The sequence below is a fragment of the Callorhinus ursinus genome, unplaced genomic scaffold (assembly GCF_003265705.2).
Source record: "Callorhinus ursinus isolate GAN/ISIS: 27379988/994484 unplaced genomic scaffold, GSC_fseal_2.0 scaffold31, whole genome shotgun sequence".
NCBI lineage: Eukaryota > Metazoa > Chordata > Mammalia > Carnivora > Otariidae > Callorhinus > Callorhinus ursinus.
In genome coordinates, this window is record NW_027397093.1 from 2,765,888 (window position 1) to 2,790,965 (window position 25,078).

Below are 25,078 nucleotides of genomic sequence, written 5' to 3' on the forward strand. Positions count from 1 at the left end.
TGCTGACCCATATCTGGTTCCCTTGCCTTCCAGGCACACAGGAAAATTTACACTTCTTGCCCAGTTAGTACTTAATAGGGTCAATAGGTTGTGAGTAAAAGTACCACGTGCCATCTGCAGGCCACGGCAAGTAATTGCAACATGTGAGACCTAGCAGCATTCTTCCTCTACAACAGTGACCTTTTGATGGGGCCTCAAAAGGCAATGGTGAAGCCACCTAGTTTTGGTGATGGTGAAGATGGTGAAGATGAAAGCAGCTGAGAACACTGAAGTTGCCCTATATAGTTTTCCAGACCTACAGTAGACTTTGGAAGAGTAAAAAATAAGCTTTCATTGTGTTAAGCCACTGAGTTAACACTTAAATGTCACCTCAGCATAGCCTAGCCCAGGATTTCTCAATAGTGGCACTACTGCCATCTTGGGCTGGATAATCCTTTGCTGTGGATACCACTGTAGGGCATTAAGCAGCATCCCTGGCATCTTCCCGCTGTCAGTAGCGCCCCTCAATATGACAACCAAAATTAGATCCAGACGTGGCCTTCCTCCCCAAATTTGAGAACCACTAGCTTAGCTTAACCTGAATACAGTATATCTATTTATATATACATGTGTGTATATAATGTATGACAGTGTATTTAACTCGTGTCATGTGACACAAATATATGCTTTATTATGTATTAAGGTCAGATGTTTTGTAGGCTCTTAACAGATATGAATTTCCTTTTCTTAAACTAGGAGAGCTATTTATAAACTTAAAATCCAAGCAGTATCACAAGTCTTTCCATAGTAAGGTAAACAAAATGTTGCAAAAGAATATATAAATTCATACGTACTATGCTATTCATTTCTGAAGACTCATAGCTCCCAACTGGATGGACATTTCCAATGGGCTCCAAACCCTCTTCATCCCACATGTATGTTCCATCAGAGCTATCAGATGGAGAGAGCTCAAATGAAGAACCAGCTCTGTAATCTGTATCTGGTGAAATCAAGTTATTTCCAGAAGTATGTTTTGTACATTCACTCCTGTCTTCAATTGATTTTTTAAGAAGAAAAAGAAAAAAAAGGTTATTAATTCACAAAAATACATTTCTCAAAAATAAATTATAAACTCTAATAATTTAACATATTATAGCAAAAAAAATGGCAAAAAAGTATTAGTAACTATAGCATTTTCTAAATCCTAAATAATAAAAAAGATCCAGAGATAAAATCTTAAATAACCTACTGAAATGTCCCAATACATTATGTGAAAGAAAATTCATGGAGCCATCTTTCACTTCTGCAACACTTCTAAAATTATAAATAAAGCTTCATAGTCTTTTAATATTTCCTAAGATATTTACTTTTATACACTGGCCATGAAACTCCTTACTCTGTATATATCATTTAACCTTGCAGTTGCCTCCTTATAAAAGAAACACTTGTTCTGGTATTTACTTCTAACTAGAAGACCCTCAGATAGTCAAGGGTTTATCCACATCTCATGGCCTAGACCCTTGACCAGATCACATGCCTACACCCAATCCCTTCAGTTTGCTCTTTTTCAGGCTATATGGGCACAAAGATATATTTTCTCCAGACTTTTAGTACCAGGATGACCAAGTATAAGAGGAAATGTTTAATAGGTACTAATCTCACTTTCCTCAGTTAAAAAAATAAAGTTCCTCTGAAGGTATAACTATAAGAAATCTAAGTTCTCCTTTAAAAAAAATGAAAATTTCCTAGGATAAAAACATTCATTAGATTGGACATAACCTATGTTATTATTAGCTAATTCACCCTTTGGCACAGCTTTACTCTAAACAAACAGCATCTATTACCATAAGGGAAGAGACGGTCTAAAATGGCATGCCACTATTTAGGGAAGTGGGGGAAAAGAAAAAATTCTGAAGCAGTAGGAATAGGCCTGTACATGAGAGTCAAAGAAGAACAAAGTTAAGATACATTAGGGAAGAATATTTTTATTGTTGTTTTAAATAGTGAAAAATAAGACCGGGAGCAAAAGTCACAGGAAGATAAAAGTTGCCCTACCCCAATTTTATCTAGATCCATCCCTCCACAAAATTGACAGTATCTTGGAATTAATCAAAAGGTAATCCTAAATATAAGTTCAATTATATTATCTAAGAAAAAGCAAACAAACTTAAGAATATTAATATTTACCAGAGACACTTATATCTAACCACTCGTCAGTTTTACTTTTTTCATTTTCCTTGGGGGAATCAAATACATCCTTCGATGGTGCATTTTCATGCTTTTCTTCTTTGAGACAAATTTCCTCTGGAGTTATTCTAGTTCTGTTGGAGTCTTCTATATCTATAAAATCATCACTAAAGTCTTCACTTAAATCATTCTTATCAGAAGATGACAAAGACGACAAGGAAATATCATCCACATCATCACTCAGGTATCTAATTTTAGCATTATGCTTCATGGTCTGGTCATTTTCTGTTCTATAACTATCATTTTCAATTAGTTCTTGGTCCTTATTAGTAGCTCTGTCCTCAGCCGTAAGTTCAGCATCTTCTTCTACACATGAATCAGCAGGTGAATTTTTATTACCATCAACTGTGATAGTGCCAGAAAATGGAGGTCGGCTAGATTTCAGTAGAGAGGGATGAACCATCCTATAACCCAAAGTGGAAGTTACACCTGGGCCATTTGGTAAAGCCAACTTTTTTCCACCAGCAGCATAAGGCCTATTAAATCCAAACCCTAAGTGATCATTTCCATTGAGTACTTCTGACTGTCGGGAATTTCTTGCTAGCATACTTGACCTCAGAGGCACTCTAATGGGTAGCTGTTGGTTCTGATAAGGCTTTGTAAGATCTGCAGCTCTATTGAAGGAATGTGATCTGGTTATAGATGAAGGTGGAAGGAATGAATTCTGAATGGAATGTGAAAAACTTTGTGACCTTACCATTTTTTCACAAGTAAGAGATTTAATATTGTCTAGGGACTGTGCTAAGCCTTCTCCAGAACTGCTTCTGGTGGCACAGGAGTTTGCTCTAGGCCTTTGTATGCTACCAGCTGAACGGTTCCCATACAATCCATTCAACTGTGATTTTGGAGCACTGACTGAAGAATATGAAGTCCTTCCTAATAATGTGCCTTTGGTGAATTTACCCAAACTAGATGGTCCAGACAAAGACTTTTGGTTTAACTCCTCTGTAGATGACACAAACATAGTGGATGGCTTTGCTAACTTTGATGTGAGTAAAGAAATACTTTTCAAGCCTCCCTTTATCCCATTTTTATCAAACATTCCTTGAGTAGGTGCATGCTTTTCAGGATCAATTACTTTATCGTGTGAAGTTTGAGTACTGTTACGCTCTTCAACACTCTGTGCACTGAGCTGGTATTTAGTTGCTGTTCTCCAATTAAATGAATGGGATGATGGACAATCAGAGCCATTATTTTTGATGTAACTTTTGACGTTGCTACTCTTGGAAGTTCCCAATAAATTAACAGGTGTCCCATTTGGCATTGGCTGCAGTGTACTTCTCACAGATTTTGCTCCATACTTTGGCAATTTGGAACCCAAAAATGTCTTGATTTGTGTTTTTTCTTCCATGAGCTATAAGATGCATTTGTTCTTAAAATTTGACAGAATCTGAGGAGACAAAAAAGTAGATTAAATGTTCCTAAATAAGCAAAATTACATGGGTTATTACATAATAAGTATATTCATAGACAATGAAATGCAGCAAAGCCCAAAACCTACTTATGATTCCTACAAAACTCTTAATAAATATTGAATGCAGTAATTAATAAATTAATGTTAGGAGAAACTAAAGAACATTTTTATAAATACTTTTATAAACTTAAGCTATGCATGATAGCAAAATCCAGAATTAATGAAACTAGACTGCCAATTTTGACAGTATTTTTTTTATTATGTTAGTCACCATACAGTACATCATTAGTTTTTGATGTAGTGTTCTATGTTGACTGTATTTTTAAAAAAAGAAACACTTCGGGGGCGCCTGGGTGGCTCAGTCGTTAAGTGTCTGCCTTCGACTCAGGTCATGATCCCGGGGTCCTGGGATGGAGCTCCGCGTCGGGCTCCCTGCTCTGCGGGAAGTTTGCTTCTCCCTCTCCCACTCCCTCTGCTTGTGTTCCCTCTCTCGCTATGTCTCTCTCTGTCAAATAAACAAATAAAATCTTAAAAAAAAAGAAACACTTCTATAAAAAACACATCTTTCAATTTCCAATCCGAATTATTTTTTTCACTTTGGATAGTATTATCTCCTTTAAAAAAGAAAATGTGATTTGTTATTTTTTAAAGCATATGTGATCTTATAAAAACTGGAATACATTTTTAAAATTCATTACTAAAATCATGGTAGGATGTAGGAAAAAAAATACAGTAATGCCAAAAAAATTCTCTGACATTAACAGTGGAGATATCAGGTATCATTTTAAGCAACTATCTCAAAAAAATTTCCAACTGGTAAAATAAATAGATACTACAGTAGGTGTCATGGTGAAAGGTATAATGGTTTTAATAAAGTTGATTAGTCCACTAATCTCAACCTTCCAAATTTATTTTAAAGGTAACACAAAACAACAAACACAAAAGGGTTCAATGCACAGATAAGAACATAAAACTAGAAACAGCTAGTGTTCTTTATTTAACTGTTTAATAAGGTAGGACATATGTCATGGTCACATGATGAGATTACAAAGATGAGACAGAAATATTAAAATGTTTATCCTAACATTAACAGAAATATAATATGCTATATGCTTACTGCTCACTATATGCTTGCTGCGATTACATAAAAATTCTACAAAAGCATACACAAGTACAAAATGTGAATAAAAGAAAAATATATGCCTTAGGGGCACCGATGGTTTTTAAAATCATTTTCTTACAACACTGTAATTTGTTGGTTTCGTTTTTTTAGTAAGCCATCCCTATACTTTAAAAATTGAGAGTTTCTAGAGTATGTATATGCTATTATGTCAAAAGTAAATATTTAGGAAATCATACAGACATTCAAGTAAAGACGGTGGGGTGAAGCAGAATTTCAGAACTTCCTATCCCCAGTAACTAATAAAAGAGAAAGATTATATATTCATGTGTGTGTATACAATTTTTAGCCAAAACGTCACCAGCTTCAAACAAAAATTGTTGAACTTTAACCTCTAAACTTTAAAAACTAGTGGACAGAAAAAGATTCTGTACAATGTGGTCTGGTTCCTAGCCTGATGACACTGCCTGAAAGCAGTAATGGGGAAAATAGGTGAGTTGATAAAACTTCAAGGTTTTAATAAGCATCCTCCAGTTTGGATAGAAACTGGTTTGGCATGCCTTAGAAAAGTCCAGGAAAACACCTTCAGCATAGAAGCTCTGAAATCTCAGCTGAGGCACAGTGGGACCAGAACCTATCAACTACCAAGGCACTATTCTGACTTGAGGGAAGGGTCTGAAGCCCCTAAAATTATACTATACCCTCAGCAGGATGGAGTGAGGCTAGTAGACATTTAACAAAACCTAAGGAGACAGGAGAGCTTGGAGCATCAGAAGAGTTCTTCCCACAACATCACCTTATACCCCTCGATCACAGAGAAGCAGACAGAGAACAGCATACAACTGCTCAAAAGGTCTATTGAGGGGGTGCAGTAAAAGGAGGAGACAAAATCATAGCTAAGATGAAAAAGGAATCAATGGGAATTCACCCATGTTCTATCAGGGCAAATACAAGTCTTGATCTAGCTAGTTAAGTCTCTACCTAGAAAGATAAAAAGAAATGGCCACACAACTGTATAAACAAGGGAGTAGAAGGAAGGAGAGAAACAAATAATGACTATAGCAAGCAGAACAAAGGAAGAACCGAGAGTGAAAGAAAACACAAAAGGAAATAAGGAAATTCCCAGTGAGTTCTTTCTAACAAAGAACAACCTAATAACAACAAACATTTAATACAACAAGAATTCAAAGATAAAAAAACAAAACAGGTAAATTAAAATCAGCTAAGGAAATCAATTAGGAAGTAAAGAAACAAAGACTAAAAATCAAACTAATTGGCAAGGAGAAAAGTCTTAAAATAACCTGAGTATTGAGGAGAAAAAAAGATATCAGAGCACTGAGATAGAAGATGTAGGACAGAGATTGAATGTAAAGATCATTAGTATCCCTGACACAGAATAACTAAACAAATAGAAGAGAAAAAGCAGGTAGACATAAGAGAAACTGTCCCAAAAATAAAGGAGAAAAAAAAAATCTACAGAACAGAAGGAAAATTAAACCACAGATCTAAGTACATATCTAGGTTAATAAAATATCAAGGATGGATAAAGAAGTCATTCTCCAGGAATGCAGGCAGAAAAAAAATTACTTTGTAACAATGATTGAGAGTTTGATTTCATGGACTGCCATTTACTAATCCCTGATGGTTTATAGAGACCTATTCTGTGTTGGGTGAGACAAAAAGGAGAATTTGATCCATTGGTGATTTGTTCATTTATCTCTTCTGTTTACCTATTCTGAATTCAAATCAATTAAGAATCTCACACGGACCAGAAAGAAGAATAGCCCTTTGGTATCTAGACAGGTCAGGTTTTGTATTTCTGTGTTAATTCTGTAGCCACAGTTAAAATTGTAGAATTGGAAACGATAAACTCTCTGAGTGTCTGTAAGGCTATGTATCTATAATTCAGAAAGGTCTTTTATTTCTCATCCCAAGTACATATTACTTTCCTACCCCTGGAGGTTATTAATAAATTAGATTATAAAGTCTCTTAAAGCAGCTCTGTTCTGATTAGCCTATAGAGATAAATATGCATTTATACAGATTATCAAAATTCCCAGATAATAAGAAAATTGATCTTCTAATATTTTAAATGTGTTATACTTTTAAAAATTATTCTTACAGAAACTAACTCAGAAAGGTTTTAAGAACCAAGTTCACATAATTAAGGTTAAGTATCTGGCAAACAAAACTAGTTTAATGAAACAAGTCTGTCTTCTGATTTTTTATCAGTGTTAAATATAACATAAGCATCTGTTTTTATTCCAGTAGAGTAACTTTAATGAAACACATATACGTTTGATGATCAAATAAACCATTCTTACTCATACAACAATGTTTAAGATTATGAAAATGTAAATCTGTGTTTAAATTGAATGATTATTTTGGGACGCCTGGGTGGCTCAGTAGGTTAAACGTGTGCCTTCAGCTCAGGTCATGATCCCAGGGTCCTGGGATGAGCCCAGCATCCAGCTTCCTGCTCAGCGGGGAGCCTGCTTCTCCCTCAGCCTGCCACTCCTCCTGATTGTGCGTGCGCGCGCGCTCTCTCTCTCTCTCTCTCTCTCTCTCTCTGGCAAATAAATAAATAAAATCTTTAAAAAAATAATTTGAATGATTATTCTGACAAGCTTTTTATTTCAACAGTAATTATGTTTTATAGTGTCAGCTTACTCATAATTTTCAAGAACTTTAAAGGTAACTTAAAAAAAAGTGAATTAACTAATGAATAATCACTGACTTACTAGATCATTTCTAAGTAAAACAGAATGCTAAAACACTGATTACAAAGCATAATTTCAAGTTTATATGCTTTCACTTCTTGTTATTACAGAAGCTTCTTGTTACTATAGAGAAAGACTAGATTTGGGACATGTAAATGAACACAACTATTTTTGCTACTTTGAGAAACTACACTGGATCCCACTTTTATAAAGGTAGCATGATAGAAATCACATAAAGACACGAGTGCACACATACATTTGAATACAACAAACTGTTAATAGTGGTTACCATTAGGGAAGTGAGAATTAGGTGAAGGGAAGACTTCTTTTTACCTTTAAATTTTTACTATTTAAATATTTTAAACATGCCCATATTTTTGCAATTTAAAAAGTTTTAACTAAAAAACTGTCTTAAAAATAAAAACCATTTATTCAATATGAAAACAAGACTCTCTTTTTTAAGATTTATTTATTTATTTAGGTAATCTCTACACTCAATGGGGTGCTCAAACTCATAACCCCAAGATCAAGAGTAGCATGCTCTTCTAACTGAGGCAGCCAGGCACCCCTCAATATGAAAACAAGACTTAACAACAATTTAATCTAACCAAAACAATTATTCAAAACTAAGTTTAATATTTCATAAAACATACTTAAAAGGCACAAAAATAGAAGATGTCTGAAAAAAAACAAAAGATTTTTTTATTCAATAGATAGAACATCTTCATAAATTACCATTTCAGTTTCTCCAGACCTAAACCTCAATTTAATATGTTTTACTTATCTATTTTATCTTTAAAAATCTATTCTAAATTCATTATTTCCATTCCATAACTCTGGCTCTTACCCTCATCATGTCTTTCTGTATTACTACAGAGGCTTCCTATATTATTAAGACTCCCATCTCACTTTGATTCAAACTGTCAACAGTTACACTCTTATAGCACAGATCTGATCATATCCTTCTACCAATTAAAAACTATGCATGGCCAGGAACAACAAAATAAAACCCAAAATCCACTACAGAGATTAAACTTCTCTATTTGGTTCTACACTATCTTTGCAGTACTATACATTCAAGCCGAGATGATTGTTGGTCATTCCCCAAAATCTATCCTGTATTTTCTACTTTCTACGCCTTTGCTATTGGAAAGACCACCTCAAAGGCCCCATGCTCAAAGTTCAAAATCCCTACATCCACAAACCTTTCCAGTTAAAACTGATTCTCATCTTTCTCTATTCCCTTCGCATCAATAATATAGCTGAGTCTGTCTTATAACTGTGGGCATGTCTATTTGACCTATTAGAAAGTAAACCTGTTAAGAGCATAAACTAAGTGTTATATACTTTGGGGCCTGCCACAGGACCACAAATTTGAAAGATCCTCAACTTTTAAGTAAATTCATAATCTCTTAGTGCAAGTTAATTTAATAAATACTAAATCAAGACTGAAAAATAACTTTGTTTTGTAAGCCTGTGATTAACTGGTAGCAGCTGCCCTGAGGATTATGTTGAAAAAGATTCTAAAGTAAAATCTAGACTCTTTGATAAATTATCATGATCAAACAGCAATATATGCCATGACCAGAAAAAAAGGACAGAAGGAGTATCCATGCCAGATGACGGCCATCCCATTTTTTTTATAATAGTCTGTACCACAAAACATACGTCCACACCTACAAACACTTTCAGGATAACCGTAAGGAAACTGGTAACGATATTAGATATAAGGGTCATTTTGCAAATCACTGAATAACACACATTAAAGATTCTGTCCTCTGGTGAGTCAGTCTATGAGTCAGAAAGGCTTTAACATTTCCCTGCCTATCACAAGTAGACTCACTTCTCTATTCCTCTATTTTACTGTGTAAATGAGAGTAATATATATTATCTCCCAAGAATATCTTAAGTATTAATAATTTAGAGGCACAAGAATAAGCCCACAAGAAAGACACACTATTGCTACAAAGTGTTTGGGGTGCCACCACTCAGAACAAAAACAAGAAAAATTTATTAGAACCTGAATACACTATTTCCCATCAAGAGTATTTATTTATTTCTAAATGCACGAATGATTATAATAAATGAAATCAATCATTTGGGCTGTGGTCTTAAGTATAAACTAATCAGATGGCTCAACTGTAAAGCCTGCACATCTGCTTATATTATGAATACTGTCACTTCATTAGTTGATTGACTACCTATTATCTTTAAATATTCATGAAACTTTCTCCTATATTTGCTTATGTAACTATGAAATGAAATAAAACAAACATTGTGAGTCTGCCTCATTTTAGTAGCTATGCTACCTCTGATGAACTTTCCCTGATATGCAGTCTGTTAAGTGATTAAAGAATGCAGTTGTAACAATTTGAAAAAGTACATGCTGGCTACAAAATCTAATGATATCATCTCTGAAACACTTCAATATTGTCTGTGAGCTTTAATTTAATGCTGAACTAAGAATAACACCTAGCACAGGGCTTGGAAATATCTGAGATTTTCTGATTTAATTTCTGTAAAATGATTTTTGAAGTAGAGCACATTTACAGTATTGGTATTTCACATTTCAAAACTACATATAAATTCCTTTTTAAAAAACTAGTAAATCAGGGACACCTGGGTGGCTCAGTCAGTTAGGCTTCCAACTCTTGATTTCGGCTCAGGTCATGATCTCAGTGTCTTGGGATCCAGCCCATGTTGGGCTTTGTGCTCAGCAGGGAGTCGGCTTGCTTGAGATTCTCACTCTCTGGTTCCCTCTGCCCCTCCCCCCCATAAATAAATAAATCTAGTAAATAAAAGTTTTTTGGGGTTTTTTTTGGTTTTGGTTTGTTTGTTTCATGCTTTTAAAAGGAATCCACAATTGGATGGGAAGGGAAAAGAAAAAGCAAACTTTATTGAGCATTTACATAATGGGTATCATGCTTACCACTCTATCCTTGTTTAATCATCATAACATTATAAAGTTGTAGATGTCCTACCATTTTAAATAGATAAACCAAGATTTGGAAAAGCTAAAATACTTGTCAAAAAAATCATGAACTACTGAAAAGGATTCAGTTTCAAGTCTACCTGATTCCAGGATCCATGCAGACTGCCTTCCTGACAAAGGAATGAGTGTCTTTTTTTTTTTTTTTTTTTTTAGATTTATTTATTTATTTGAGTGAGACAGAGAAAGAGAGAAAGAGAGTGCATGTGGGTGCAGGAGAGGGGCAGAGACAGAGGGAGAGAATCTCCAGCAGACTCCCCCCTGAGCACAGAGCCAGACATGGGGCTCTGCAGGATCCCAGGACCCAGAGATCATGACCCTAGCCGAAATCAAGAGACTGAAACTTAACTGACTGAGCCACCCAGGCACCTCAGGAATGAAATATTCTGAAAGCGTTATTGAGAGGTACAAAAGTGAAGGAAGGGACTGGATAATTAAGGTTAGGGAAGCATAAAGACTGCAAGGAACCTAGGTATAATTAAATGAGAAGTTTTGCAGAGCAACAGTAGAAGCTTTCACCTTTTCAAACTCCTTTCATATCCATTACCTTATCATCTGAGGAACCACCCACTCACATTCTTTTTTTAGTTTTTCAAATAGCTTTTTAGAAGGTATGAACTACCTGCATTTTGGGGATTTACATAGGCATAAATTCACTACTGAGACCCAGCACAATTAACTGAACAGCAATGGTGATGACTGCATATCCATAACCAGTCACTTCTTAATATGTGCTTTCACATTCAGATAAATATACCTTAATTTAATTTTTTTTTTTTAACCTTGTGTTACTCAACCACTTCCCCCAAATCCCCTTCTGCCCTGTTTCTCCTAGCTTTCATCTGTGGCATAAACTGATTCAAAGTCTTGATTACAATAATCAAATAAACAAAAATCACACCTTCAGCCAAAAGTAAAGGTTTAAAACAGTACTTCATTCCTTGCAGATTGTTTGTGGTTTTAAAAAGAGCACACCAAGCTCAATAGAAAGCCCCATTATTGTATCAAGCTGACTTTTTGTCCTCCAGCTACAACTTACTACTCGGCAGATGGGAATCAAAGCAACTCATGAAAGTGAGGCTTTAAATTAATTTGTGGCTTAGGAACATTAAATAATGTTATTAAATGTAGATTCAAGGCATATTACTTTCTGAAGTTTTAATTTAAGGAACAGGAGAACACTAGCAGATAAAGAGGAACCAGAAGCTCCCCTGGCCAAACCACAAAAATTCTCTCCAAATTTTACCATTTAGTTCCGATAAACTTAAATAACTGTGTGGGGCATGCAAATGACATGAAGGTGCTAAGGGCTAAGTAAAGATGACAGGTGCCAAGCTGCTTGAATAATGACCAACCCTAACACCTGAGTAGTTGCACTGCCTTTTAAAATAGTATACATGCACAACAATTAACCAGACATTTTATAAGACACTGGGTATTGAAAAATCACGGTATGCAATCCTTTAGCACTTTGGTCTATTTAGGACTTGCTCAAGCAAAGTTCTTAAATTAAATAGGCAACGAGAGCAGGGCTATAGAGAATCAAGTGTCACGGAGAAAAGTGACAGGGGTAACATTAACACAGATGGATCATTGCTAGGCTATAAAAGTTCGAGAATGGCACAGGTTGAGTTTGATACACCAGTATACATTACCCAACCCTAAGCTCGTTCAGTATATAGCAGACACTCAATAAATAGCCCAAAATGAAACATTTTGTTAAGATTTAGATGTACTGAAAGAATATCATAGAAAAATAAATTTACTAGTAATTTTGACTTAATAGAATACAACATTGTAATTTAAAAAAGGAGCTACTGGTTACATGCAACAATATCGATGAATCTAAGAAGATCCTTTAAACAAAACAATCCAGATATTTAAGAGTACATATAGTGTGGTTCCATTTATAGAAAGATCAGAATGTCACTTCCACTTAGGATGCAGAAAGTTGCAATGAATGTCACTACTACCTAACAACCTGGAACAGCTAGATAGTCTTCAAAATCCTAACTTTTCTTGAGCCCATCGGAGAGCCAACATCAGAAGACAACCAAATAAGCCAAATTCCAAAGGGGGCCAAGAACCTCCAAGAAGAGACAAGACATTTTTTAACAGTTTCACTTTTGGCAGAGCATAAAAGAAAGAAGTGACCATCATAAGGAGTAAGTAATACCCTCACATTTTCATGGATGCTTAAAAGCCAAATGTGGAGTAAAATGTCAGCTTGGAATAGCAAGCTTTTTTCCATGGGCCTCAACCTATTATTCAAGGAAAATTACACCAGAGAGCCTCCTCTCAAGGGCACAAGCATGCAGGAGATAAGACGCTAAGCTGGAACAAGGACAAAGCCCCACTAGCTTCTATGCATCCTTCTATTTTATGCAGCAAAGCCTTAAACTCCCAAGGAAGGGGCAGCAAACCCTCTTACCCCTGGGACACAGGGAAAAATCCACTGCACCTGGGGAAGTAGAATGGAACAAAAAATGTTCAGTTGATCCATTCATATAAAGGGAAGGTCAAGAAAAGACTAATGATGATAATAAGGATTAGGACAGAGCAGTGGTTCACCAATGCTGGTGTGCATCAGAATCACCTGGGCGGGTTTATTAAGACAAGATTGTTGCGCCACCCCCACTCCACTTTCCAAGCCAATATGTCTAAATGGGGTCTTAAAACATGTATTTCTAACAAGTTCCTAGGTGATACTGAAGTTACTGATCTGAGGTTAGCATGTTGGAATAGAGATTACCTCTATGAGAAGGTTGGCTGAGGTGTTGCTAACAGTCTGTAACTTAATCTGGATGATGTTTCTCAGGTGAACACTTATGTAAAAATTCACTAAGAGGTACAACATTTAAGATTTATGCACTTTATTGTATGTAAGTTATAACTCAATTTAAAAAAAAAGCTGCTCTAAAGAATTAAAAGTCTTTACACTAGTATTTCTTATATTTCAAAGCAATCAAATAATTGATGATGAAAGTTTTCCCTACAGAAGAACCATACAAATGCAGAAAAAATGATGGAATCACAAAATAAAGACAACCAGATATACTTGTTTGGTTAGCAAGCAATCTCTAATGAATTAATATATCCAGGTAGCAATCACTAATGACTGTTAAATCCATTAAGTGAAAAGAACCCGATTCTGAATCAATCTTAATGTCCTGTCATAAGACAAGAGGATCTACACAGTACCATCTATGAAATATTCTTGCCAAAACAAACTCAACTTGAATCTATTCAAGCCTCTAGATCTACCAGTTTACAGCAAGGACAAGGGATAGAAAAATATGTTAAACAACATTAGGACATCATCACCCAAATCTAGAATGTGAAAATGCGACAAGAGGACGGATTAAGTTTCTTTCCTCAGCAAATAAATAGGAAGAAAATGTTACAAGTTTAAGAGATATATTAACCAAATGCAATGTGTGGACTTTGTGTGGATCATAACAGATCCAACCCCCAGTAATAATTGTTTTTGAGACAATTCAGGGAAATTGAGCATGAAATGGGCACTGGATCATATTATGGATTTTATTATTTTTGTTGTTGGGAGTGTTAAAGAGTATAAATGCTCATACCTTATAAAAAAAAGTGTTATACATAAAACAATACTGACAACTGCTAAAAGCTGAGTGATGACACTGGAGGGGTGGGGGATTCACCATACTGTGGAGAAGTATGTTTGATACTCTATATAATTCTTTCTTTAAAAAAGTGAAGTGCGCCTGGGTGGCTCAGTTGGTTAAGCCTCCGACTCTGGGTTTTGGCTCAGGTCATGACCTCAGGGTCCTGAGATTGAGCACCAGGTCCAGCTCTGCACTCAGCAGACTCTGCTTGAAATTCTTTCCTCCCTCCTTCTCCTTCCCAGATGTTCCTCCCATCCCCGTGTGCTCTCTCTCAAATAAATAAAATCTTTAAAAAATAAATAAAAAGTAAAATTTTAAAAAAGTAAACCTCAAATAAGGATGTTTCCATAAGAGGAAAAGAGGTGTAATAAAATACAATACATTCTACATGTTCCCCCTCCTCCTCTTAGGATTCATTCTCTCTCCAACCCCCTCCCACCTCTCCCTTTCTTTCTTCCCCTCCTCTCAACCAACTCAGGAGTACTTCTCTTTTTCCCCTCAATAAGTCTCAGTTTGTACTTCCATTCAGAGAACTCTCAATGTCTGGATCTCTACGTTTAACTTCTCCCACAAAGGCCTCTTGATTTAGCAGTACCATAAGCCTAAAGGCTTGAGAGGTTCCATCAAGAGAAAAACTATCTTGTAAAGTGGTAAAGGGTAATGGTTAAGAGGGCTGTGGAGTTGCCCAGATTAGAATCTTACACTCAGATCACTTCCTAGGAGTGTGGTCTCTCATTAAATTTCATTTTTTAATATGTAAATGATGGATAAATAATAGTACCTAATCAGAGCTTTTCTTCTAGGCTGTGCTGTTTTAGATTAACATAACAATCTAATCTGATGAAGCCAGCCTGGACCTGCTGTTTTAACATTTGCAAAGAGATATTTCCTGAAAACACTACCAAGTAGAAAGAACAACAGGCATCCTTGACCCTTACCACACCAAAGTGCTACCCCACTCCAAAGCTCAGAAATGATGCAGAAGTGGCTGTGTCACACATTACTTTGTGGTTCACAAAAGTGAGATACTTAATAATTTATTTTTTGTCATTTTCTTTTATTATGTTATGTTAATCACCATACATTACATCATTAGTTTTTGATGTAGTGTTCCACGATTCATTGTTTGTGTATAACACCCAGTGCTCCATTCAATACGTGCCCTCTTTAATACCCATCACCAGGCTAACCCATCCCCCCCACCCCCCTCCCCTCTAGAACCCTCAGTTTGTTTCTCAGAGTCCATAGTCTCTCATGGTTCATTATTTTTTAAGTAAAACAAAATGTTTTCACCAAAATGTCTAGGTCACAATGCAGTATATCCATATTCAGTTTCATTATCAGCATGGTACAGAACTTCCTATAACAGTCCCAGCTTCTTTCCTATATTTAAGCTTTAAGAATAGTATTTTAAAAAGTATTTAATATAAAACAGTATATTATACCATAAAGCTCATATTTTAATATTAATCTCAAATATAACTGAACAACAAATATTGAAATAATAAACCAACCTGGTAAATTAGGTAACAAATTGTTCTGATAACCAAATACTAATATACAGAATTGAATAGTATACACTTGGTGCAAGAGCTATAGTAACACCTAATGTAAGCTTTCTCTGATGATTCAGGAAGCACCTCAAGACCACAGGATCTCTCTCAGAGTTATCAAAATTCAGTTACTTCATTGAAAAACTGAAACAGAGATTCCACTGATAGAGATTTCTAGCTAAAAGAATAGCTGGATTGCAGCCCTCCACTCTTACAGAATTTTAAAAGAATGGTCATTCATGTTTTCTAGTTCCTTCAGAGTTGCAAGTGACCATAAAGCAGATAAATCAAGTTTCTGGTTAATTCTTGAATTATATACATTAGTATTAGTAATGACTGAATTAACTAATCCTTTAGAAATAAAGCTCTAAAAAAAAGGTCTACCTATAGCTGGGAGTTAGACGTTCCCATCATTTGAATCGGTAATAGTGGAGAGAGGTTACAGGAATTCTTTTGAGGAGCAAACTTCACAAAGCCAGTCGGGGTCCTGGGGCCACAGGGAAGAGAATAAATAGGTTCACAGACCTACCTACAGAGGCTCCTCTACCCGCTTTCAACTCACAAGCTTTTATACATGTGAAGGAAGCAAAGCGGACATAGGAGGGAAGAGACGAGTCTCTTTCCTTCAGTAAGTCTCCGTTTGCACATGTCCGTTGGCATGAGCACATTACCAGGAATGCGATACTATCTGAAGGTAGAGTTTTCTTGCATAAGCCAACTACTTGAACTAATGCTCAGGCAAAGCTTCAGAAAAGAACTAGGTTGACCCTAGGTCACCATCTGACTTTTCAAAGGCAATTGTGACATTACAAGATTTTTAACCTCCACGCTAACTAGAACCTAACTTCAAACAAGATATCTTTTGTCGTTACACGTGTCTTCTGAATCACTAGAGGTAGAGGAAATCAAGATAAACAACTGAAGATACACGGGTGTTCTCTATGAAGTCTAAATGGCTAAACTACAGCCAGCAGGTAAGGGAAGAAATCTGGCCTGAAATTAAAAGGAAAAGAACCCACAGCTAAAAATATGCATTAAATCACACTCCCTTCTCCAACAAAACTATTACGATATGCTTTCCATAACACTATTACAATGTTATCTTTAATATCATTTATTTGTTGACCTAGTATTTACTGAGCACGCATTACAACCCAATCACTGGACAAGGTTCTGGGGAAACAGTTGTGACTAAAACAGACATAAACCTTGCATTCACACAGCAAAGACTGAACATGCATGTGAAGACAGTAAAACATGCATAAAAATATAATTAGTGTTATAAAAGATGGTATCAGGACATACAATGGGAACCAAGTCCAATGGGAGGGTAAGGGGGGATGAGGGCATTTTCAAGGTTTCTATGGATAGTGTAGGTAGTCATCAGGCCAGGATTATTCCACTAATTGCTTATAAAGGCTCATGGATGATTTGTTGAGTTTTGGGACCCAAAGCTCCCACAACATAGCAAGGTCTCCCACTAACATATGTTTAAACATAGAGTTTCTTCCGCCTGGAATGCACAACCCCTCACCCTTCACACATTCTTCATAGTATCAAGCAACCTTTGCAGGGCACAGTCCAGCAGGCTAAAGTTGTAGGCTTCCGTTTTGTCAACAAACCAAGATGCTCCTCATACCACTTCAGGTTTATGCTCCCTCCACTGGAGGCCAAGTTCTTTTAGAAACCAGACTATGCCTTTCACTCATCTGTTTCTTCACTCCAGCCCTAGGACACAGCCTGGCACAAAAGCGGTGTTTTATAAATGTAGGCTGTTTATAAATGAACAGCATATCCCTTAACAGTGTCTTGCTGAGAATTGTTAGTTTTACTTCAAACCTATAATATTAACATTTTTGTATAAAAAGCATAAGACAGCTTGACAGAAAATAGGCAGTATATTTCAACTAATATCTGAGGTCCTACAGAACTGGCTTATAGCTTCTGTTTATAAGTTCCTTTTTTCCTAGGCAAAAAAGGTACCCAAATTCATGATATTGTTTTTTTTCTCACCCCTCCACAAACCACCCTGGGTTATGAAACCCAATTAACAAACCAATCTCTTTCCTGATAGCTTCTTTCTGGCTTAATAATTGATTCCAATTTGGAATCTCAATCCCTACCCATATCCATGATGCCTAACTCTTTAGTCTTTTTCAAGAAGAAACCTACAATTTTTCGTATAAAACATCACTTAAAAAACTAAATTACAAAAGAAATTGGACATGACACAATCAGTCTCAGTCTGATTGTGCTTTTTACCTGTTAACTCCTTGTGTGATTTAGTTACAAAGTGTTTTATTTTTTATTTTATTTTTTAAAGATTAATTTATTTGAGAGAGAGCATGAGCGAGAGGGGCATAGGGAGAGGGAAACAGAATCCAAAGCAGACTCTGCACTGAGCCTTATGTGGGGCTTGATCTCACAACCCTGAGCTGAAACCAAGACTTGGATGCTTAACCAACTGAGCCACTCAGGTTCCCCTAGTTACAAAGTATTTTAGATAATTACCCCACAACTTTTAACAGCAACTAGGATACCCACACTTTAACAGTTTTAAAAAGTAAAAATCCTCACCTAGTTAACAGCATTTAATGAATCCCTAGAGTATTTGCCCTGAGAATCTTCTTGATTTGGCAAATATCAAAGCAATGTTTCCATCTATAAATTGATCAAGATGTATGGATAAAACATAAGGACCATTAAATATAAGAACAATCCTACTGTGCTTAAGACCAACACAATTCAACTTCCTCCTCTGCAGGAAAATCCTGCTTAAGCCACTGCATACCTACACCTCTGACTACTACAATACTTTTTTATTAAGCAGCTACGAGACAAGATCCTGAAAAATAGACAAAGTAAGATAAAGTACCTGCTCAGAGAAGCTTAAGATCTAGTAAAGGAATTCCTATCTAAGGAAAGAATGTCTCATTATGGTAATAACTTATATTCATTCAGTCATCAAACTTTTATTGAAAGCCATTTACAAGTCAGGTTCTGTGTTTGAGGGTGCAAATACAAGACATTCCACACAGAGAAAAAGACATATAGACAAGAAAAGGGCAATGAAGCTCTATAATGGCTATAGGAGAGTGTACAGAGTAGTAGTACATGGGGGTACACACAAAACACAAAAAAATTCCTTAACTGGGAGAAGGGGATATCATAAAAAGCTTCATAGAGGAGGCAATGTTTAAGCTGTCTCAAATGATAAATAGCAAATAATAATAAAGACAATGAATGTGAAAAGTAATACAGCCTAAGAGCATAAACAAAAGCACAGAACCATCATGGCACATTCAAGAAACAGTCATTAACTATTATTAAACAAGAGTAGAGAACAGGGTTCAAAGAAATGCAGCAGGAAAAGAGAACATTGGAGAGAAAACAAGCCCACGGAAAGCCTTATGTGCCATACTAAGAAATGTGGACTTTACTACGGGAGTTAGGAAATCGAGGGTTTTAAGTCAGAAAAACAGTGATCTGACCTCAATTTTGAAATGTCTGAAACTGTGAAATGATTTCAGTATGGAGGATGGACTAGAGGAAGAAAGGGAGATAGGTCAGGTTATAACATGAGAAAGATGGCAAGGACTGTAACAAAAAGGTTAGAGAAAAGGTACAAACACAAAAGATATTAATATTGAATCTTAAGAATTTTATCACAATAGTGGGCATAAAATGAGAGCACAATATTTAATTGGAATAAATGGATGAGTAACTGAGTAAGTGATTAAATGTAGAAGATGAAAGAGAAAATAGGGTTCAACATTTCAGGCTGTCTGATCTGACAGTGGGCAAACATTATGTCTGGAAAAAGAGATCATGAACTTAGCATGTCAACCTGACTTTGAGGTACCTACAGAGGGTACAGGTGGGGATGTTTACTAGTCATGTAAAGGAGTCTAAAATCCAAGGACAACGTCTCAATGGAGATGATGATTTGGGAATTGTCAGCACAGAGATAATGGTCAAATGTTCCACCGGAAACAGTTGAGGCCACCTACGGAAGATGTAGAACAAGGAGAAAAAAGGGCGCCTGGGTGGCTCAGTTGGTTAAGCAACTGTCTTCAGCTCAGGTCATGATCCTGGAGTCCCAGGATCGGGTCCCGCATCAGGCTTCCTGCTCGGCGAGGGGCCTGCTTCTCCCTCTAATCCTCCCCGCTCTCATGTACACACTCTCTCGCTCTCTCTCATTCTCACTCTCTCAAAATAAATAAATCTTAAAAAAAAAAAAAAAAAAGAACAAGGAGAAAAAGGCTAAGGGCACTGTCCAGAGGATCACCAACATTTAAGGAATGAACAGAAGGAAAAAAAAAAAAGCAACAGAGAAGGCTGAGAATGTATAATCCAAAAGGAAAGCAAAGAACTGGAAGAGAATTTTTTTTTTTAAGATTTTATTTATTTGACAGAGAGAGACACAGCGAGAGAGGAAACACAAGCAGGGGGAGAGGAAGAGGGAGAAGCAGGCTTCCGGCAGAGCAGGGAGCCCAACGCAGGACTCGATCCCATGACCCTGGGATCATGACCTGAGCCGAAGGCAGATGCTTAACCACTGAGCCACCAGGAGCCCCTGGAAGAGAATTTTTAAATGGTAGTAACAGTAGTGTCAAATTCCACTGATAAGGAAAGAAAATCTAAAATCTAAAAAGAATGATTTGACTCAGTAGTTTACATATTTGGTCACTTTTGCCAGAGCAGTTTCAGGATGCAAGATGAGGCACAGACAAATGACTACAATGAGCACAAGAGTAAAAAAAAAGTCAGGAAACATAACCCATTCTTTTAAAGACAAAGAAAAAGACAATAGTTTTGTTTTTTTTCTAATTTTGTGCTCTCGTTTCTGTTTCTAAGATGCAGGGAAAGAGCTAAAAGAGGAAGCTAAAAATTTTTTTAAAAATGGTGGGAACAATAGGTAAAGCAAACTCACATAGGATACAAGATCTAGGTGGACATCAGTCCCACTATAAGACTTGGAATGTTAGACAAGAAGACAAGGCAGAGGTCCTGATTTATAGCTGAGCTGCAAAGAAGGTGGCAGCTTAAAACGCATACTGTTCAGGGCTCTAGCCCCAGAAACACTGAACACTACAAGTACAGTAACCACATTGATTGTAGGTCCCATCAGCCCACCTTAGTGAGGACTGGCTGAACCTGTAGGGTATGGGAATTGTGCTTGCAGCTGAATGGTGGTAGAGAAAGTAGGGTCTTACTAAATGTTATGAGCACATAGGAAAAGTGCTCAATACAAATAATTTAAAAAATGTAAGTATAATGAAAATGCCTATAACCTATAATCAGTAGTTTAATTAAAAGACTCATTTTTAAAATTCTCAGCATCTAGCATAGAGTCTGACATAAAAGACAACAGTGCATACAAATGAATGATGTTCTAGGGCTAGCTCAGGCCAAAATCCCAAGAGACAGAAAAATCAGTGGAAGATAGGCTCTGCAGTGTCCCCATGACTTGAACAAGAAACTCTTCTTCCTATGGGACCAGGAGGGTGGAAAGACCTAATTGTCCCTGCTGAAGACAAGAGAGAACATGATTGTGAGGGGCCTTAATGATAACAGCTAATTTTTATCAAGAACGGTATGTGCTTGGTACTGTGTTAAGCAGTTTACAAGAATTATCATATCTTAACCTCATGACAACACATTAGAAGTACATATATTCTCATTTCAAAGTTGAAGAAACTGAGGTTTGCAGACATCATGTAACTTGTCCAAGTTCATACGGCTATTCAGGACCAAGACCACTAAACTCGTCAGTGGGACTCGGCGTGGAGTGGAGTGGTAGTGGTAGTGGTGGGAGTGGGAGCAAGAGCAGCAGCATCTAATACTTTCATAGCTCTTACTGTGTGTTAGGCAATGTTCTAAGGATTTCACATATATTAACCTATTTAATCTTCACAACAACTTTAAGAAGTAAATACGATCTTTATTTTACAAACAAAGAAACTAAACAGAGAAGGGTTAAGTAGCTTTCCCAAGGTGTTCAGTTAGTAGTAGTGGGGCTAGCATTCAAATTTAACCATTACCTTATACAGCCTCTCTCCAATTCATTTTCTTAAGCTAACACTCAATATACCTGTGTTTTACAAACTGCTGATCATGACATAAATTTATTAGTTTACGACAAGCAAGTTTTGTTGTAAATGAAAAGACTAAAATAAAATGGAACCCCCCCCTCCAGTTTTTTTCCCAGTACCTTCTCTAGTGCTGGACAAAATGGCTGAGATCCTGGAGGTGGCAAACTGCAGGAAAAGCATTAAGTAATGAATGTGTTTAGTTCTGTATTGGGTAGGGAAGGAAGCAAATTTAACAGTGGAGAAGTATTCAAGAACTTATTCATGGAGCACAAATCAGAAAATCTCTCTCTTCTTTTATAAGTATAAAAATTTTGTGGAATAGATAAGAGAAAATGTTTAGGGTTATTCAAAGTAACTGTAAAGTAACTGTAAAGAAACAAAAAATAACTTTTTTTAAAGAAATCAACACTTCAGGGAAACTTCTAGAAGAATATGAGGAAAAGGGTGGGGAGTTGAGAACAGAAAGCTGAAGACGTTCAATTTAACTCTAATAAGAAAAAAAAAACAAAGCCACTGAACACAAGTATGCAAAATTAAAAGAATGAAAAAGAGAACCAGTTACCAGAGTCTTTAAAGAACTGAAAACAAACAATATACAAACTGCAATTTTTCTCAAGAATATCATAGTATAAAAAAATTCACTTTTTAACGGTGAATTGTAACATGGGCAGGAACTGTATCTTAAAATAACTTTTTTTAAAAGTTTATTTATTTTTAGTAATCTCTACACCCAACATGGGGCTTGAACTCACGACCTCGAGATCAAGAGTCACATGCTCTTCCAAATGAGCCAGCCAGGCACCCCACGTATCTTAAAAAAATTCTTTATGCAAACATAGCTAAGCTAAGAAAATGAAATATGAAATATAAATAAGAATACTACAAACAAAAAAAGAATTAAAGTCTCTTCTACATTAAGCCAAAGAAGACACTTCTCACCATAAAGAAATTAGAGGTGGCTAAGAAATCAGCAGAGGAAAATGAAAAGCAATGCTCTAAGTAGGAAGATGACCCCAAAGAATACAAAAACACTAATTCAAAAGGATATATGCACCTCTATGTTTATTGCAGCAATATTTACAATAGCCAAATTATGGAAGCAGCCCAAATGCCATCAATAGAAGAATGGATAAAGAAGATATGCTGTGTGTATACATCACACACACACACACACACACACACACAAAAACATTATTCAACCATAAAAAAGAATAAAATCTTGCCATTTGCCACAACACAGAAGGAGCTAGAGAGTATAATGCTAAGCAAAATAAGTCAGAGAAAGACAAATACCATATGACTTCACTCATATGTGGAATTTAAGAAAACAAATGAACAAAGGAAAAAAAGGGAGAGACAAACCAAAAAACAGACTTTCAACTATAGAGAACAAACGTGGTTACCAGCAGAGAGATCGGAGGAGGAGGAACAGGTGAAATAGGTGAAGGAGATTAAGAGCACGCTCATCTTGGTGAGCACTGAATAATATATAGAATTGCTGAATCACTATATTGTACACCTGAAACAAATATAACACTCTGTGTGTTACCTATACTGTTATTAAAATAAAAATAATTAAAAATAATAATACATAAACAGGAAGATGACAAGAGAGCACTAGAAGCAGACGTGGCTGATCCAGATGATGCAGAGAAAAGCTCTGAAAAGCAGTTTGAGAAAGAAATCTTTTTTTTTTTTAAGATTTTATTTATTTATTTGAGAGAGAGAATGACAGAGAGAGAGAGAGAGAGCGCGCACACATGGGAGGGGGTAGGGTCAGAGGGAGAAGCAGACTCCCTGCTGAGCAGGGAGCTCAATGTGGGACTAGATCCTGGGACTCCAGGATCATGACCTGAGCCGAAGGCAAGTCACTTAACCAACTGAGCCACCCAGGCGCCCCTTGAGAAAGAAATCTTAAGCAAAAGGAGAGACACTGAACTGGAAACTAGTCAGCTCCATCATTTTAAGGAAGTTAAGGAACAAATAAGGAAAACAGTAGCCATAAAATGACAACTGGAAAATTTTCAGTGAGACAAGACAGATGAAGGAAGACTGATATTTTTGCAAAGAGGAAACAGGTGAAATTCAGGGAAATCTAAAACTTCTCATTAAAGAACAAATAGAAGGCAAAAAGATGTTAGACAAGTATACACATACATGTAGGTATTTATTGTTTGAAAGAGAAAAAACATCAAATAGAAACTCTGATGTAAGTGAGAAATCAAAATCAAAACTTTCTGAAGGTGAAAAAGAATTATCTTATTTGGGGTGAATTACACAATAATTCTATAAATCAAGCTGTCAATGAAAGATTAAAGTAGATTAAGGATTATAAAGTGGTGACAGACTCAGTTTCTTCATGTGGAGTGATTCCATTTGTGTGTGGTATTGGTCTTTTTTTTTTTTTAATTTGAGAGGGAGAGAGAGAGAGTACACCAGCATGAGTTGGGGGAGGGACAATGGGAGAGGGAGATGCAGACTCCCTGCTGAGCAGGGGGCCCACAAAGCTGGGCTCAATCCCAGGACCTGGAGGTCATGACCTGAGCTGAAGGAACAGACTTAACCGACTGAGCCACCTAGGTGCCCCTGGTACTGGTCTTATTATCAGATCAAAAAACCAAGGCATGTCACATTCAGTGGACTCAGAGTCAGAAACTTGCCTGCAATGTTTCTTAAAACCTGAAACAGTACAATAAAATTATTTCATGTAAACATTTTTGCTTTTGTAAGTATCTCACATAAGGAAAACCAATACAGAACCTAAGATGGTTATAGCTTCAGCAGTTTCTATAATGTTCAGATGGATTTTCAAAATTAATTTTGCAACATTTCAGTCATTTTATATTTTGGAAATTAGATTTATTGTAGTAATATCCTAAGGCAGACTTGTCCTATTTAGTAATAAAATCCTTGCTACACATACAAGAACAGAACAGAATAAAAAATATCAGAAGGCATCATGCATACACAGCATTTCACGACACTTTAGTTATGTGTGTATATACATGCGCAGCATGTAATATGTTCTGAACATCCTAAGATTTAAAATACACAAGGATAAAACATTTTTATGTAATGTTTAAGAAACTTTTTTCTGCATAGGTATTCCTTAAAATGTAAAGACCTTATCAACAAACTTTTGCATATACAGAAATCTTCATTGGCCACCACTCATCCAGAGGACTGCTCCCCTCATACTTCCTCTTTCCCCAGTGACTGTCCCATAACCAGCTGATCTGAGTGGACACTGCCACCTTATGGCCAGTACAAAGAAATGTATGTATGTCTTGGGGCCCTGCTCATAAAACTCTCCCTCATTCTAC

General features: G+C 36.3%; 1 protein-coding gene across 5 annotated transcripts in view; it reads right to left on the bottom strand.

The window, feature by feature from the left end:
• CCSER2 (coiled-coil serine rich protein 2) overlaps positions 1-25,078 on the bottom strand; it is a 185,886-nt gene that overhangs the window by 139,540 nt on the left and 21,268 nt on the right. For all 5 annotated transcript variants that reach the window (XM_073878722.1, XM_025880619.2, XM_025880620.2 and 2 more), the window contains exons 2-3: positions 2,167-3,616; positions 834-1,030 (exon numbers count right to left, since the gene is read on the bottom strand). In XM_073878722.1, coding sequence (XP_073734823.1) covers positions 834-1,030; positions 2,167-3,577 — 1,608 coding nt within the window. In that variant the 5' untranslated portion in view covers positions 3,578-3,616. The remainder of the gene's footprint in view (positions 1-833; positions 1,031-2,166; positions 3,617-25,078) is intronic.